At 48.7% G+C, this 16,402-nt stretch overlaps 2 protein-coding genes across 3 annotated transcripts in view; both read right to left on the bottom strand.

Annotated features, from left to right (window-relative positions):
* GAD2 (glutamate decarboxylase 2) overlaps positions 1 to 7,329 on the bottom strand; it is a 48,636-nt gene extending 41,307 nt beyond the window's left edge. Inside the window, exons 1-4 of one of the 2 annotated variants that reach the window (XM_060248330.1) lie at positions 7,170 to 7,329; positions 6,371 to 6,430; positions 5,981 to 6,130; positions 4,260 to 4,493 (exon numbers count right to left, since the gene is read on the bottom strand). In XM_060248330.1, coding sequence (XP_060104313.1) covers positions 4,260 to 4,493; positions 5,981 to 6,130; positions 6,371 to 6,430; positions 7,170 to 7,245 — 520 coding nt within the window. In that variant the 5' untranslated portion in view covers positions 7,246 to 7,329. The remainder of the gene's footprint in view (positions 1 to 4,259; positions 4,494 to 5,980; positions 6,131 to 6,370; positions 6,431 to 7,169) is intronic. The other variant, XM_060248331.1, reaches the window with a different exon arrangement.
* Positions 7,330 to 12,346: 5,017 nt separating this feature from the next.
* Positions 12,347 to 16,402, bottom strand: part of MYO3A (myosin IIIA) — a 140,115-nt gene continuing 136,059 nt past the window's right edge. Inside the window, exons 35-36 of the mRNA XM_060248333.1 lie at positions 15,522 to 15,662; positions 12,347 to 12,749 (exon numbers count right to left, since the gene is read on the bottom strand). Of these exons, the coding sequence (XP_060104316.1) occupies positions 12,635 to 12,749; positions 15,522 to 15,662 (256 nt within the window). The 3' untranslated portion in view covers positions 12,347 to 12,634. The remainder of the gene's footprint in view (positions 12,750 to 15,521; positions 15,663 to 16,402) is intronic.

The following is a 16,402-nucleotide window of genomic DNA, read 5'->3' on the forward strand; positions in this document are numbered from 1 at the left end:
GCCTGGATCCCAGCAACTGGCGACCTACAAAGGCCCTTTCTGGAGCCTGGCTCGGCTGTCTGCCCGCAGAACCTCTCCTGGGCAACGCTGAGTGGTCTGCTCAGGCCCGCTCAAACCCCTCCATGGGGCAACAAGGCGCAGCAGCAGCAGCGCTTCTAGTTCGTGGGCCTCCTTCACTGGCACGTGGGCATGCCGGAGGCTCCCTCCCTTCTGAGGGGGATAAAGGCCTGGAGGTCCCCAGGGAGCGGGGGAGGGACCCCCTGGACCCTGCCCTCCAAGACCCCCGGGCCCCCCTCTACAAAGGACAACAAACACGCAAACAGGCAAAACCCACCCCCTGCCTCCATTTAACACACTTGTCAGGGATACGTTTTTGTAGCGTCCTTGTCCCGTGGCGCAAGTAGCCGTCTGGAGGTCGACTCCGCCTTCCATCCTTCCGAGGTCGGTCAAATGAGTACCCAGCTTGCTGGGGGGAAAGTGTAGATGGCTGGGGAAGGCAAGGCAAAGCACCCCCTAAAAAGTCTGCCGTGAAAACGTCGTGAAAGCAGCGTCACCCCAGAGTCGGAATCGACTGGTGCTTGCACAGGGGACCTTTCTTGCTTTGCCTTGCCTGAAGGGCGAGCTCGCCAAGTGCAAGAGGCTGGGGGGCTGGGGGTGGTGGGGGTTGTTTGTTTTTCAACAGGGCGACGGTTCCCCTTCCCACCCGACGAAGTGACCCAGGGGGACCAGGCGGCCCCAGCGCCCTCGCTCGACCTCCTCCTGCCTGCCCTGAAGGGAGCAGGGCTGAGTGTCGTGGGGGCGGGAGGGGGTGTCATCATGGCCGGGCGAAGGACCACCTTGCCTGCTGGCCCGGGGCGGCCTCGATTGGCGTCCTCCTCCGGCCGGCAGCCAAGCCAGGCGCTCCGCCCGCCCTCCCTCTTGCCGCCGGGCCTGCGCTCCCTTTGCCTGGCCCGCGGCAGCAGCCCGGCTCCCTCCCTCCCTCCCCCCGGGCAGGCGAGGCGACAGGCGGGACCGGCCCTTGGCAGCGGGCAGGAAGAGGCTCCAGAGCCGGGCGGGGGCTCAAGCCGCTGGCCGGGCTGCAGGAGGCGGCTGCAGCGCCCTTCGCCAACGGGATGGACGGGAGTGCCCCGCAGGGGAGGCCTGGAGCCGCTGCAGCGAGAGGGCGCCTTCGGGGTGGGGGGGGAGAAGCCTGGCCTCCGCTGCGCCCCTCTCCTGGCCTAGCGAAGCCCCTGCAGCTGCTCCCTCTGCCCAAGGGCCGAGCCGCCAGGGGACATCTGTGGAGCGGGGCCCCCCTTCCCAGCGCTCGGCCTGCGCTCACCGCGACACCCCGGGCGGGCGGGCAGGCGGCGCGCTCTCCAGAGCCCTCGGCTGCTTCAGCGCAAGGCTGGGGAGGGCGCCCTGTTGGCGCTGCTCACGGCGGCCTTTGCTTCCAGCCTGACGGCGACCCGGTTGGATTCTACGGGGCCTCCCCTTACACACATCTGTGCTCGCTCGGGGACGGGAATGCCAGTGATGTTCCGGGGGGGGGGGGGAGATGTCTCTAGGGCAGAAACCACCGGCCTGGAAACCTGCCCGTTTTCTTGAACATTCATGCAATGTTCGTTTTCTTAGAAGTCAGCCTCCTTGTTCCATGGTTATTGTAACGCAGAACGGTAAAGGCGATCGTTTGGGGCAACCGGATATCCTTCCCAGGGATAAATTGGAGAGCAGAGACAAAGAAATAAACATCGGAGAAATGCCTCGCCCATTTTTAGGGCGGCGCATCCGGTGTTTACAAGGTGCCCACCAGGAATCAATTCCTTTTACAATCAACAGCTACTGCTCCGTCTCCATGTTTTTAAAAATGCACAGTTTATAAATGCACCTGATTAACCTGTTCATATACACAGATGCACACGCTATAAACGCGTACATAAAAGGACGAAATCCTTTTATTAAACTGTCTGTCTGTCTGTCTGTCTGTCTGTCTGTCTGTCTGTCTGTCTGTCTGTCTGTCTGTCTGTCTGTCTGTCTGTCTGTCTGTCTGTCTATCTATCTATCTATCTATCTATCTATCTATCTATCTATCTATCTATCTATCTATCTATCTATCTATCTATCTATCTATCTATCATCTATCATCTATCTATCATCTATCTATCTATCTGCCATCTCCTAGATTTAATTCTATCTGCCATCTCCTAGATTTAATTCCCCAACTAACCTCCCGGTCATTTGTCTACCCTGCCCACTGAATAGCTGATCTGAGGGGGAGTGGGGGGCGGGAACTTTTCTTTCTAGGTGGCGGAGCACAGGCGGGACGCTTGCAGGACAGTTGGGTTGCTGGAATCGAAACAATACAATAAAAGTTTAACGAGAACGGCTCGATAATGACTACCAAATTGTATTGAGGCGGACTAGCTGGGCTCCCAACGCATTGCGACAGGCTTCTCTTTCTGCTTAGCCAACTGGGGCAGCTGTGCATTCCCGCCTGCCTCTGTCCACCTGTTTCTAGATCTGCTCAGAATTCAGGCAGACCAGGACGTTTTCAGTGGGAGAGGAATCAGGGCGATTTTCTTCCCTTCCTCTAGGTCGGGATCGATGTTTCCCCCGGCCTCGTAGTATCAGCGGCACACGCGTGTATCAATGTCTGCATATCTACGTGCAGGTATGTGAGAGCAGCGTCAGCCCGCTCCTTCCTTGCAAGCCGGAGCGCGGCGTTCTCCGTCTGTTCCGGACTCCTCACGTCCAGTGGCTGGCCAATTCCCCCCTCCCCTCGCTGCCCAAGGACGTCTGGCGGGCCGCCTCTGGAGGCAAAGTGAGGATGGGCCGGACAAGTTCTTGGGGGCCTCCAGTGTTTCTAGGGGCTCTTTGACAGCTAAAGGAAGGCAGCGATCCTATGCGCAGGTGCGGGGGGGGGGATAAAGCCCCTGGAAACCAGCGAACGTGGGGAGGAGCAGACCACAGAGGTACAAACCTACCCCCAACTCCCCCCTCCCAAAAGAAAAGTAAGGCTCGTTAGGCATTGATTTGAATGGCTACAGGGTTGCCTCGCCCTCCACGTGCGGTCTTTCCCGGCGCAGCCCTGAGCAAGGTGACAGTTCGTGGAAGGAAGCCAATGGGCCGAGAAGAGCCGAGTTCTCTTTAGCACTGCCGGGCCAAGCTCTGAAACCAGAGCCTCTCCGGAGCCAGACGGCCTGATCGTCCACCAGCGCCTCCGACAGAATCATGCCCCCCCCCCCCTCTTGGCGCCTGGAGGCAGCCTCTTGGCACCCAGCAAATAAAGGCAAGGAATTGCTGGAAAGGGGGCCCGTCTAGAAAGCAACAAACAAATCAATAAGCGTCCAAGACGCTTATTAAACCGCTCCAACTGGACAACAGAAACCCTACATAAAACTAAACACTTATAACAATGCAAAACCAATAGAAAATTCAACTCAGTCCCGCCTGGGCCGCCGCACCCGCACAACCAGGGTTGGGGATGAGTTCCCCGCCCCCTCCGGCCGAGGGCCTTACGGAAAATACCCAGTGCGCAATTCAGGGCGGCGCAGCCCGATCCTAAAGCACCTAAAGCCTCAGCAATTCTGCTCAAAGCCCCTCCTGGGCGCCCTGAGGACGCTTTTGAACTGGCCGGCAAAGGGTGGGGCTGCCTTGGTTGGCCGGAGCCCAGCTGAGAACGCCTCTACTCGTGTTGGGGAAGGCTGAAGAAAAGACCCAAGACTGAGCGGAGGTTGGCTTCGACAAGGCACAACCAGGCTCCCCCGCCCCCCAATTCCATATGTAGGTTGCTTCTTTCGCCGCCCGCCCCCCCGCCTCTGTCCCTGGGGCCTCCCACCCGCCGCAGGCCTTCATGCGCAGCGCCTTGGAGGAAAGGAAAAAAGAGGCCGAACCTCATTGAAACGAAACGTCTTTTGCCCAAGATGGAGGCAACTTGGACAACGAAGCGGCTGCACAACCGTAGAAGACGCCGAAGGTTCCTATTGGAATCCATGAGCGCTTCACCCTACAAGCGTAGGCGTGTTCCAGTTGGGAAACACAAATCGTTACCGTGAGTATCCATCTGGCTTTGAGAACTAAGCGATTCTATCAAACGAAACAAGGGCAACGACAAACCGAGGCACCTTTGAGTGATTTCCACCCGCCCCCCCTCATCCTCGGAGCAAATCGCTTTCTTCCCCCCAACGATATGGCCCGACATTTGCTTCAAACAATCGGAGGCCTCAATAAATGCATCACGCCGGATAGAGAGAGGGAGGGGATATTCCCAACTCGGCTCTTACCTGTTTTAATGGCATATTTCAGCGCCGTCCTGCAATTCAGCAGAATTTCTTCCAAGGTCTGAGGCTGATCCGCCAGTTCCCAGTTATAGTCCTGAAGAAGCTCGTTGGGATAATGGAAATCGATGACTTTGGTTGATCTATCAAAATTGGTCACCAGATGTTGGAGCAAAATGTCCATAACATCTTGTAAGAAAGACAACGTGGCTACTTCTCCATCGGGAGCGGGCAGGAGATCTGAAAGGTTGCAGAGGAATGAAATATCACATCGGTTTTAGAATTTAGGTTTTGGACACGTTTTTCTACCCATAGCGGACCGCCGGAATATTTCTCACTCACTTGAAGGGCTCCTCGTTTAACAGCGCAAAAGAACAACATAAAATCTCGGAATGGAGAAAAAAAAGGCTTTATTTTAGAATGTTTAGAATTGTATGTAATTTAACACAATTCCTTCTTTAGGAATTAATGTATTGCTTGCAGAGAGATCGCAGTCTGAACTTCTGCTTCTGGGTTTGTTTGTTGTTATTTTGTTGTGTTTTTAAACTGAGGGCTCTCCTCCTCCCCCTCCCGATAAAAACGCAAAATTAGGGTAAAAGGCTTTAAATGCAATAGCTGCACAATAATTAAAAACCTTTATAGGTTGCGCGCGCGGCACTTTGTAATGGGGTTTCTCCACCCCGAACTCCCATTTAAATCTGACGTCTCTGTCCTCAATTACCCGCACGCATCAGTCGCCAATTAGACTGAAATGGTTCTTGGTCGCTGTCCCTCCAAATGGTGCTGAAACCACCGATAAGTCAGGCAAAGAATCTTCAATATCCCTGGACGCTGAATAATTGACAACGTCTAGGCAGCTTCTGTGATTTTGAGGAAGGCCATTTACCCATTATATATATTCCCATTCAATGTAGAAGATTCGGAAAGGATTTATTGAAGCAGAATGATTCATACCCCATAAATATACTTCTTGGCAAGGACCTCCCGAATTTAAGAGCCTGATTCAAACGCCTGGATTCCTCTTCTCTTTCTCACTGTCTAGCGCTCAAAAAACCATAGATTTTTCATACCATTCCTTAGAAAATAAATTCTTCCAGATTTTTTTTTAAAAAAACCATTTAATTATTCTAATATTCCTAAGTGGAATGGAGAAAGATCTTTCTTCCCCGACATGTGATCTGTTTGTAATTCACCCAGGGCTACAGAGAAATCACATCGGTCAATAAAACCAGTGGAATTCTTGGAACTGTTTTCTAGTATGTACACGGTTTCAAGGCACCAGTTGTATGTACAACTGGCACTGCATGTACACGGTTTCAAGGCACCAGTTCAAGGAATCTTACTAGAACTAAAGAGTCTTCTGATTTTGTCTATATAGATGTAGGGACTGGACCGCAGCTCTGTCTGTCACACACACACGCGCACACACACACACACACGCTGTGCGTCTGAAACAGCGTCTTGGCAAAAGGAAGCCATTTATCCGCACAGCGCTTTGCCTCTTCGCCTTGCTTAAAAAAAAAAAAAAACAATACCTCGTCCACGCCTCGCTGAAGCGAATGGCAAAGTTCCCGTTTATTTTAATGAACCTGGATTGCTCTGCTATGCACGCAGCCGGAATACTTTACTTTTTTGAGGGGAGGGGGGGATGTATCACTCATGGATCCCAAAATATACCGGCAGTCAGATCCCACTCTCTCCAGCGCCCCTCCACCCGGGGTAGTTACCTGAGGAGTGTAAAAATGCATAATTCATATCGGATTTCTGGCAACCGCAGGGCTTTTTATTGCAGGTGCAAGTGGGTTTTCTCGGGGGCGCACTCGGGTCCTCTTTAGCCCCCGTTTCCATGGGCTTCTCCCCATCTCCGTACAGCAGAGCTAACAAAGAGACAAACAGCGAAGTCTTAATAGCGCGGCGGAGACGGGCAAGGCAAGGGCAAAACTCCCCAAGAGCACCGAATCTCCGGCTGACTCTGGAAGGCTTCCGATCTCTACGATTGCTTGGGGGTGGGGGGTGGGGGGAGAAAGAGATTTTTGTTGCCTTTGCTTTAGCCTTTCCCTCCCATGTTATTAAAGCCTCTTCCTGATTTGGGTTACACATAGGTTGTCGTCGCTTACCACAGAGTTTGGTTGAAATGCCTCCTGTAAACTTCTGGGCGGCCTGACACCAAGCTCTTGCTGAGGGGGGAGAAACAAGAATAGAGGATCAGACGGGTGGTTCGGAGAGGATTCCTGGAGAGACCCTAGAGACGCCCGCCCCACAGGGTCCTTCCAGAGAGGCGCCTCGGTCCCCTCGTGCTCCCTGTCTGGCGTGTACTCCAGATTCAGCGCTGGGGATGGATGGGATGTGTCGCTGCTGCTACCCGCCTCGCGCCCTTGGCACGTGGCCGGCTAGACAGATTCATACAAGCAACAAGCAAGCAAGCTGTGGTAGGCAAGCAGTGGTCTAAATCTCAAAGCCAAGCGAAAGGAAGGAAGGAAGGAAGGAAGGACGGAAGGGCATGCAACTGCCTAAGCTCTCCTTCTCTCCTGCCCTGAACTCCCCCGACCTCCTGCCCTCCCCCTCCCTGCAACGGGGCCAGCCGAGGTGGTGCGTCTGCTCCTTCCTAGCCAGGTAAGGTCCGGCGAGAGATCCAGCAAGTGGCGCTTTCAGTCCCTTTTGTGGCAATCGGGCGAGCCGGCTGCCTGCGCCTTGGCCACGTCCCCTTTCAGTCCGGTCTTTGCTGCCCCGACAGGAATCCGCCTTCTCCGGGCAGGTGTCGCCTCCACGGTCCTTCCAGGGCAAGAAGCGGCGATGCCAGACGCAGGTTTCAAAAAAGTAAGGGGAGGGTTAGGCAACCGGTGCCAGCCAGGGCTGAACTTCGCGGAGGAGGCCGGTGGTGAGAGATGCAGGCGTCTTTCTCAGGGGGGCTCCTACCTGGACCGGGGTTGTCAGGATCTCCGGAGCCATCTTCAGACCCGAAGGACCAAAAACCAGAGCCGGGAGTTGCCATCTGCGGAGCTGGTGAGGAGCCGGTGAGGTGCGGCGAGCGCGTCTCCTCTGGTGTGTGCGTGAGAGCGAGCGAGCGAGACAGGGGGAGACGGGAGAGGGGCGGGAGAGGGAGCGCTGGGGCGGGTGGGGAGGCGAGTGCGGCGGGGCGGCAGGGACAAGGCTGGCCGACGGCTCCGGGCGAGGCGGCAGAAGGCGGCCCTTTCGGCAGGCGTAGAACCGCGGACTCCCCGGGGGCAGAGCCAGCGAGCGGACGAGCGCCGGCGCTAGGCGCTCTCCATGGTGCTGATGCGCTTCAGGGCTCAAGTCCCGCTTCGCAGCCGGGCGGCGAAGGCGAGAGGAGCGTTTGGCCAACTCAAGCGGCGGCTCTCGCTTGGCCCGGGGGCGCTCCTGGCGTGGACGGACGAAGGACACACTTGCCTGCGCCTGACCGCGACTTCCTTGGGAGCGGCCCGTGGGCAGCCCCGTGTTTGCAGCCGCCCGGAGCGCTGGGAATGAAGACGAGAAGAAGACAACTGAAGCGGCGCGGAGAGCTGCCCTCCGGGGACTGCGTGGAATCGGGTGATGAGACTTGACCGAGAAAGAGCGGGACCCGGTGGAGAGCCTGAGGTCGGGCTTCCGCGCTCAGCCAGCGAATGCAGACGGCGAAGGGGGGAGCGGAAGAGAGGGCAAGTCAAGAGGGGGTGGGAAGCCTTCGATCACGTAAGCGTTTTAGGCTCTGTCTTGAGACCTTGCCAGAAAGCCACAAGTGAGCAACGGACAGTGCGAGCTCAAGTTCTCATTCCTTGTCAGTTACCTCAAGCTTGAAGTTAATTGTGGGGGGGGGGGGGGGGGAGATCACATTAGTTCAATCTATTCTATGGGAAGATGTGGTGGCGAATCGCTTATCTTTGGACTGCCAGCTCTGCCCACACGCCTTTAACTGACAAACAGAGCTGTTCCCAAAGCAGCTGTTGCTGGAATCCGTCGGGATTTCATAAGGAGCAGACCCTACTGTGAGGGCTATGGTTCTTAGCTTTTGCCAGTGCCTTTTAGCAACAAAGGACAACCACCACTGATTACATTCTATGGTCCGAAAAACCAATTAGCAGAGCCACAGAATTAGCAGTGCAATTCTAAACCGTGTTATCCCTCTAAATCTGCAGAAAGCAAACGGGTTTAGAAAGGTGCAAGTCTGCATAGGATTATACTATTGGGATACTGCCCTCAGAGGGAAGGAGGAGGAGGAGGAGGCTACAAAGAAAACACTAGTCATCTCTGAAAGCAAAATTCTGAGGATAAAGGGGGTTTTCTAACTCTGCTTATTTCATGGCTTGGATGGCACAACAATATCTTATAGGGGGCTAGCAGAGGGCACCCTGAATGCAGGGCTGGCTGCTCCCAGATACATTTCTTGCCTTCTAGTTGAATGCTTATTGTCTAGCTATATGTCAGCAGTTGGGTATAATAGTAAGCAAGGGCAAGTCGAATCCTTGGCACAATAGCCCTCCTCAAAGCCAGGTTGTCCCTCCTTTCTCTTTTATCCAAATACCACCAGGGGCAGTCTTTCTAATTTGAAACCATCAGGGCTAGTCTTCTTGTTTGACACATCCTTTCCATTAAGTTTCTCCATGAAGAAGCCAAAAAGTGTAATAGACTACAGGCAACTACCATCACCAGAAACATCTAGTAGAGATGCAGAAAATGACCTGTTGTATGGAAATGAGATACCTGATGACTCAGCTCGGACATCTGCTGCTTCTTCCATGTGATTGGCCCAAGAATTCCTAGGGATGCAGCAGCACATGAGAAGTGCAGCCTCAGTGATAGCTATGATTCCATGGTTGTCTTCAGCAATACGCAGCTGCTTGGTGTAAAGAAAGAGGCAGATGCCAAACCCTTTTATGGCTGTTACATCAGGTAGAGCTGTGGCTCAATGGCAGAGTGACTGTGTTGCATGAATTCCCCAGATAAGTTGGAGTTCCTGACATCTCCAACTAAAAAGAATGGTTAGTAGGTGATGTGAAAGACCTCTGCCCAAAACTCTGCAGAGGTGCTGCCAGTCAGAGGAGACAACATTGACCTTCATAAACCAGCACCTGTCAGCAATCACTACCTGGACCCAAAAGCCCTGCTCCAGGGGAAGCTTGACTGGTCCTGCCTGCAGAATACAGGACAGTAGCAAAGCACATACCTCTGGGAGACATGGATCCATGAATGTTGAATGAGATGCATCTCCAGAGGGCTAACACAACTAACTCAACACATGAAGGTTGTTCTGTGTAGCAAGTTGTTTATGTGAGGCAGCTTCCACTGGGTATAGGGACTTAAGCCACTTCAGTATAAAGCAAGTTTGAAAGAGAACCCTTGAGGTGGTTGTAAGGAGAACCAGTCCTTAGATTCTCCCATGGGTAGATTCCTGGTTCTTAGTTCTCTTCCCCACTCCCAACAACCCAGGACTTTCATCCCTTTATGTGGCCATGCAGTGTGCATTCTTTTGAGCCACAACAGGTGTTTGGAAATAGAGGACTGGCCTGTATTGCATCAAACCACTCCTAGGATTTCCCATCACTTCTATTTGTTTCCTTGAACTACCACTCACGATCTGGTAACAGAATGTGGTTTTTAAAAATTTCTTAAAATAACTACTACTTCATATAAGCAGTGGCTCTGCTTAGAGTGGCTCTGTTGGTGTCTTCCCTGTATGACTGAGATGGGAAACAACTGTACAGGCCTCTCTTTCCTATCACAAAGAGCTGGGGGACTTAAGTGTATTTCTGTGTGGAGGCTTCTTGCCCTTTTCTGCCTGGTTCATGATGTCGCTTCTGGCTCAGCACATCTATAAAGAGGTGGGACCCCAGGTGGCTAGCTGCAGAACAGATTTGTGAGTTAATGAACTGCAGAGACAAATATATTAGTCTCTCCATCAAGTGATGCTGAGGGCATTAAGGAGTGACTGGATGCCAGCAAGACATCCATAGCAAACACACCAGATTCCTGGTCCATGGCGTTCTTTTCCAGTTCTGCTATGTTCAGGCTGGGGCTTTCCTTTAGAGTTGGGAAATTTGGGAATAGTGCAGACTGGTGGCGTTTTGGATTATGGTAACCTTAAAATAAGTCAGTTATCTTGTGTGAGTCTACTGAATACTGAAATTATGGACACGGATTCTTTCATAAAAAACAAGGGCATTTGAAATCTTAACTCTTTCCAGAAACATTTCTGATAGCCGAGAGATTTTTTTTGTAAAAGTTCATCCCCTTATTTATCAGATTGTAGAAGGTAACAGTAGCTATAAGAAGACATAAGGAAACTTGTTCCAGATGGAGTGAATGGCAAGGGCATCTTTGAAAAATATTTCAATATTAAGATGTGTAGAAATTTAGGAACATTCCCACTCACTAGGTGAGTATGGTGCAGAGCAGTCAAATGCCAGGCTGCAGGCAGCCTTCTTTTTCGTGTTCCCTAATGGATCCTGTAGTTCTTTCAAGAGCATCAGAAGCACTCATTGTGGTCTTGTGTTCTCCTGCCTTGGTAGTGTGAAAGGGTAAGACTTGCTATGTGAAATGGCAGGCCTGGCTTGGATTCTTCCCAGTTCCCTGCTGAATACATAGAGGAAAACAGAAAGGAGAGTTTCAACGCAAGATGATTTCATGCATTCTCTTTTCCCTTCTCAAAGGGAATTCAGTGGGAATGAAGCCAATTTTATATTAAGGTTAATATATTAATACTAGCTATTTGTATAACACTTCTGGTCTGCAAAGTGCTTTATAACCCTCATCACACTTATCCTCATAATCTTGTGAATTAGGTCAGTAATAGCTCTGTTTTACAGACACAGATTAAGAGAAAGGTGTGTGTGTGTGATTTGGCTAATGGTCATACCCAGAGTTTTTCTTTCAGATTCACTCTGGGTCCAGTATTTTCTTTTACTGTGTTGAAAAAAACCTCAGAAAGTACTGTGCTGAAAACCAAACTTGCGATTTTAAAGTAAGTGTTCCATTTCAGCAATTTTTTTTTTCATCTGTTCATTATGAATGAATAAAAATGGATTACACATCAATAGAAAGAGTATCAAAGCACTTAAGAACATGAGAAGAGCCCTGCTGGATCAGACCAGTAGTTCATCTAGACCAGGAACCTGTTTCACATAGCAGGCAACTAATTGCCCCAGATGGCCAAACTAACAGGGCACAGAGGCCAAGGACTTCCCTAAAGTCACTTCCTAGTACTGCTTTAAAAAGATGAGCTCTCTCTGTGTTTGCATCTATATAAAAGACTGTTTTTTTGGTGAATTTCTTTGCTTGCATCAGCAATTTTAATCGGCAGAAGCGGAACAGGTTTTGAGCAAAGAAGGAAATTTTTCGTTCCCACTGTGCAGAAAACCTAAAAGTCAATTATTAGTCACTGATGCAGAAACTGGAAAGTTAATGCAATATTCAATATTTCATTTTGTTCACTTCCAAAGAGTGATTATTGAAGAATCTGGTTCCTTTTGCTTCTCGGAAACAACTGAGGAGAAATAAACAAATCTGCATTTTCCCAGCCATTATGAATCCTTACAAAGATTTCCTTATGAAAAAATACACACCAAACTGTAGTGAAGATTAGAAGAAAGCAAAAAAATATGCAGGAATTCATTATATTTGAGCAATGAACCTCAGGAAACGGATTGAGCCTTGGCCAGTGTGCTAAGCCATCTTTAACCACGCTAATAATAATGACTGCAATACCCTCCCCCAACACACACCTTGACCTAAAAGTATAAGCTACTAAACAGTACTGATATAAAATATCCTTTCCTTTCTATGAGGCTTTTATGAGATTTCAGAGGAAACATATGAAAAGGAATTGGTGGCTGTGCAAAGCAGATATTTGGTGGATTGTTTCCAAACAAACATTCTGGCAGAATTATTACCTATTATGGATTCACTTTTTGTACATAACGGGCATTTTGCATGCCCAGTGTTGATCAAAAATGTAGATCCAATAACTAAAATAATTTCATCTTATAAATATTTTCTTCTTCACAGAAGTTACAAAGACCAGCATATCAGAAAACAAAACTACAAAAGGCCTGTTTTTTCACCACAAGTATAGAAAAATGAGGGGGGGAAAGAGAAAAATATTTCTATGTTTTTAAAAATATATATATCATTTTTAATCAAGTATGGTATACTAATGACATAATGTTCACATCCATGATCATTGTTTTTTAAAAATTATACGGTAATTTAAAACTTGACCGCTTTCCCTGGAAGATGCTACAATGAGACATGTTCACATGAGCAAACACTGTGACTTTAAAATGCTGGAGAGAGACAGACACAGATTCTTAAAAAGGACAAGATATGGTATAAAACCATACAAAAAGATTATGATCAAGAAAGCCAAACTGTAGCAGCAGCAGCAGCATCTAATACTGCTGGATAAGGCGCTGGCGTTGAGAGGTTTTCCTAAGCAGTTTCCGGTAGTCGTAAGGATTATCCTTGCTTTTGTCTTCTTCCAAGGGGCTCCCAGTGACCCTTGGCCTAGGGATTAAGTATAGAAGCGCTAGAAATTAGAAGTTAAAACATTTACTTTGGTCAATGTTGCTATCAACTTCCACCTTCAACAACCTCCCAGCAGCTTCTCCTCCCATTCTGCCATCCACTGCAGCAGAGGGAAACTTTTGTTGCATGCAGAATGGGTGGGAAATAAAATTAAATTAAAGTAGCATTTTGCTTGATGGTGGGAAGTGCTGTAAAGTTACAGTCAACTTGTGGAGACCCCAAAGAGTTCTCAAGGCAAGAGACATTGAGAGGTGGTGGGCCATCCAGAAGAGAAATGAAAAGTGTTCTTAAGAAGCTGATATTCTTGTAAGATTTTAAATCACATCTGCAGAGCAACCCTGGACTTCCTTGGTGGTCTCTCATTCACATACTAACTAGCAGGGCTTTTTCTTTTTAGCAGGAACTCCTTTGCATATTAGGCCACACACCCCTAATGTAGCCAATCCTCTCGAAGCTTACAGTAGGCCTTGTAAGCTCTTGGAGGATTGGCTACATCAGGGGTGTGTGGACTAATATGCAAACGAGTTCTTGCTAAAAAGAAAAAAAAAGCCCTGCTACCAGGGATATCCATGCCTAACTTTTGAGATCTGATGAGGCTGGGCTAGCCTGGTTCATTCTGGAGTGAAATAAAAAGGATATAATGAAATGGCAGGTTAATTGGAAGGGCTCCCTGGATGCATCTCAGCTGCTGTGTATCTGCCTAACGATGCCCCATCTCACTAAGCACAGGTCATGTAGACATTGGTCAGGAGTGTTTCAGATAATGTGATGTTGATCCAGCCACTCCTCTTCAGTCTGAACTACCCCACAGGGTTGTCATTTTTGTAAAGATAAAATGAAGAACAGTGTTGTAAGCTGCATTGGGTGCCATTGGGGAGGAAAGCAGAGTATAATCATCCAAATGAAATAAAGATATCCTGTCTTAGGACAGGTGACTGGACTAGATGATCCACTGGGGTATACCAACACTATTTTGCCTATTATGGCAAAATGAGACAGGCAGCTGGATTTGCACACGAAGAGGCATGACTTCATTACTTCTGCTATGTGTGAACCAATCATACCATAGCACCTTTGGGGTGCTATGGATATTCTAAGGATACAGTAAATTCTGTGATGACCCATTCAAACATTTTATTTATTTATTTATGTATTTATTTTTTAATTTTATTCGACTTATATCCCACCCTTTCCTCAAAGCAGGCTCAGGGCGGGTTCCATCAAAGAGTCAAAAATAAAACGGTTAAAAATGAGTTTAAAATTACAGTATAAAACAGCTAAAAATGCAAACTAAACTACGAGAAACTCTGCCTCTACAGTAGTGATCTATCGGTCCAAAAGTCCATCGGATCCCAAGTTGCTGGAATGAAGAGGGTTCATTGTAGGTCACTGCTTGACACTGAAGATGTCAAGCTACAAAAGTATGCATTTATAACTAGCCCTCATATTGTTACAGAGGGACTATTTACAGCTATCCAAACATTTTTGAAAACAATTCTTCAGAGTTTAAACAAAGTGAACTACCTTGACGTTACAGTGAAATCTGGTAACAGGAGTTCAGCCCATGGTTAAAAATATGATTGGATGGTACCTTATCCTGCAACTTAGCTGAAGGTAAGTCAGGCTGGATGGAAGGCCTCTGGAGAACTGTAAGAACTCTGAATCCATAATTGAAGAAAGGATGGGTATAACTTCAATAAATAAACTGTGAAGCATAAGTGTTTTTGTTCAGATCAAGTGCACTACCAATTCCAAGTTGTTTATCTGGGGCAGGAAATGTTTCTGGGGTGCCAGTGAAGCAGTGCAGAATCTGACATTTCCGAGGACACTTATGTCCCAATTATGCAATGAAGCAAGTTGTGGCAACAAATGTCCTGAGCCAGCTCTACTCAGGAGAGGTGGAATTCTAGCAGGAGCTCCTTTGCATATTAGGCCACACACCCCTGATGTAGCCAGTCCTCCAAGAGCTTACAAGGTTCTTTTTTGTAAGCTCTTGGAGGATTGGCTACATCAGTGGGGTGTGGCCTAATATGCAAAGGAGCTCCTGCTAGAATTCCACCCCTGATTGTGACTACAATACCTGTGCAACAAAATCTTCACTCTGAATTCAGTTAGCAGCATAAGGCCTGCTTGTTTACAAACAAAAGGGCTCTGGAGCACATTAGGAGGGCTAACTAACTGCATTTTGGCTCACTGCCTTTTGATCTGTGGGTTTATTTTGAAGAAAGACTTGCATGTTCAGTGGGGATGTTCTCCCAAGCAGATGTGCATAAACGTGGCAGCTTGCAAACACAATCCTCATCAGAGTTGCACCCTTCTAAAGTCAACTAATTTAGAAGGGCATAACTGTGTACAGTGCAATTCTAAGCAGGTCAGCCCCAAATCCTACTTTGGCTTATCTAGTGGGGATTCCTTCCAGGAAAGTTCTTAGGACTGCGCTGTTAGGATAGCACTGTTACATTGCAATTCTAAGCACATCTACTCAGAACCCTACTGAAGTCAACGGGGCTTACTCCTTGGAAAGTGTTCTTAAGAAGCTTATATTCTCGTAGGATTTTAAATCACATGTTTTGAGCACCATTAGAACTGAGACCAAAATATCTGTACAGTTGCAAATGACGTTGGCTGCAGTATTTCCTTCAAAGTAATTGCCATAATTCACATACTCAACAGGTGCAAATCTCTCTCCCAACAAATTCAGTAGGATTTCAAAGCATTCAGCTTTGTGGTTGTTCTTCTGGCCTTACTCACCCTTCATTAACCCTCAGTGTAGCAGTCTTTGGGTCTCTTGGTGGGTTTCCTCTTGTGCTGGGATTGCTGTCATTTGAGGTGGAATCAAAGGATGAAAGTTCTTGGTAGTAAGGATCATCCACATACAAGACCTTGCCCAGACTACAAAGAAAAATAATATATTTGACAGATATTACTGTAAAGCAGGGGTGGGGAACCTCTGTCCCGAGGGCCATATGTGGCCCTCGAGGTCACTTGGTGTGGCCCTCGGGGATTGATGGATCAAATTGAGCCATGTGGCAGCCTCTCTGGGGCCTGGCTGGCCAATGAGGATCGTGGGGCCCAGCTGCGCTGTGCAGCAGCCTCCCCAAGACCAGGAAGGGATCACAGGGCCCAGATGAACTGTGTGGCAGCCTCCCTGGGGCCTGGCTGACCAGCCAGAATTGCTGGAAAAGTTACTCCTGGAAAAGTTACTGTCACAGTTCAGTTTGCGCTTGATTATCCCAGATGGTGTGGCCTAATATGCTAATGAGTATGTGACCTAATATGCTAATATTAGGGGATGTGGGCTAATATAATAATAATATATTTTATTTATATCCCGCCCTCCTTGCCGAAGCAGGCTCAGGGCAGCTCACAACATGTAAAACTTACAATTACAATATAAAACATTTTCCAACAGTATATGCAATTTACTAATTAAAACCATATAATTACAGTATTAAAAGCATAAAATTACAATAAGAATTAACATTTTCAGTGCTGTACTCTAGATGTTCTCCTCGGTAGGGTATGATTGCCAAATATAGGGGATCAATCCACGTTAAAGTGAAGGCCATTTGAAAAAGGTTAGTTTTGCAGGCCCTACGGAATTGATCAAGACTCTGGAGGGCCCGCACTTT

Source organism: Heteronotia binoei, chromosome 10 (assembly GCF_032191835.1).
Source record: "Heteronotia binoei isolate CCM8104 ecotype False Entrance Well chromosome 10, APGP_CSIRO_Hbin_v1, whole genome shotgun sequence".
Taxonomy (NCBI): Eukaryota; Metazoa; Chordata; class Lepidosauria; order Squamata; family Gekkonidae; genus Heteronotia; species Heteronotia binoei.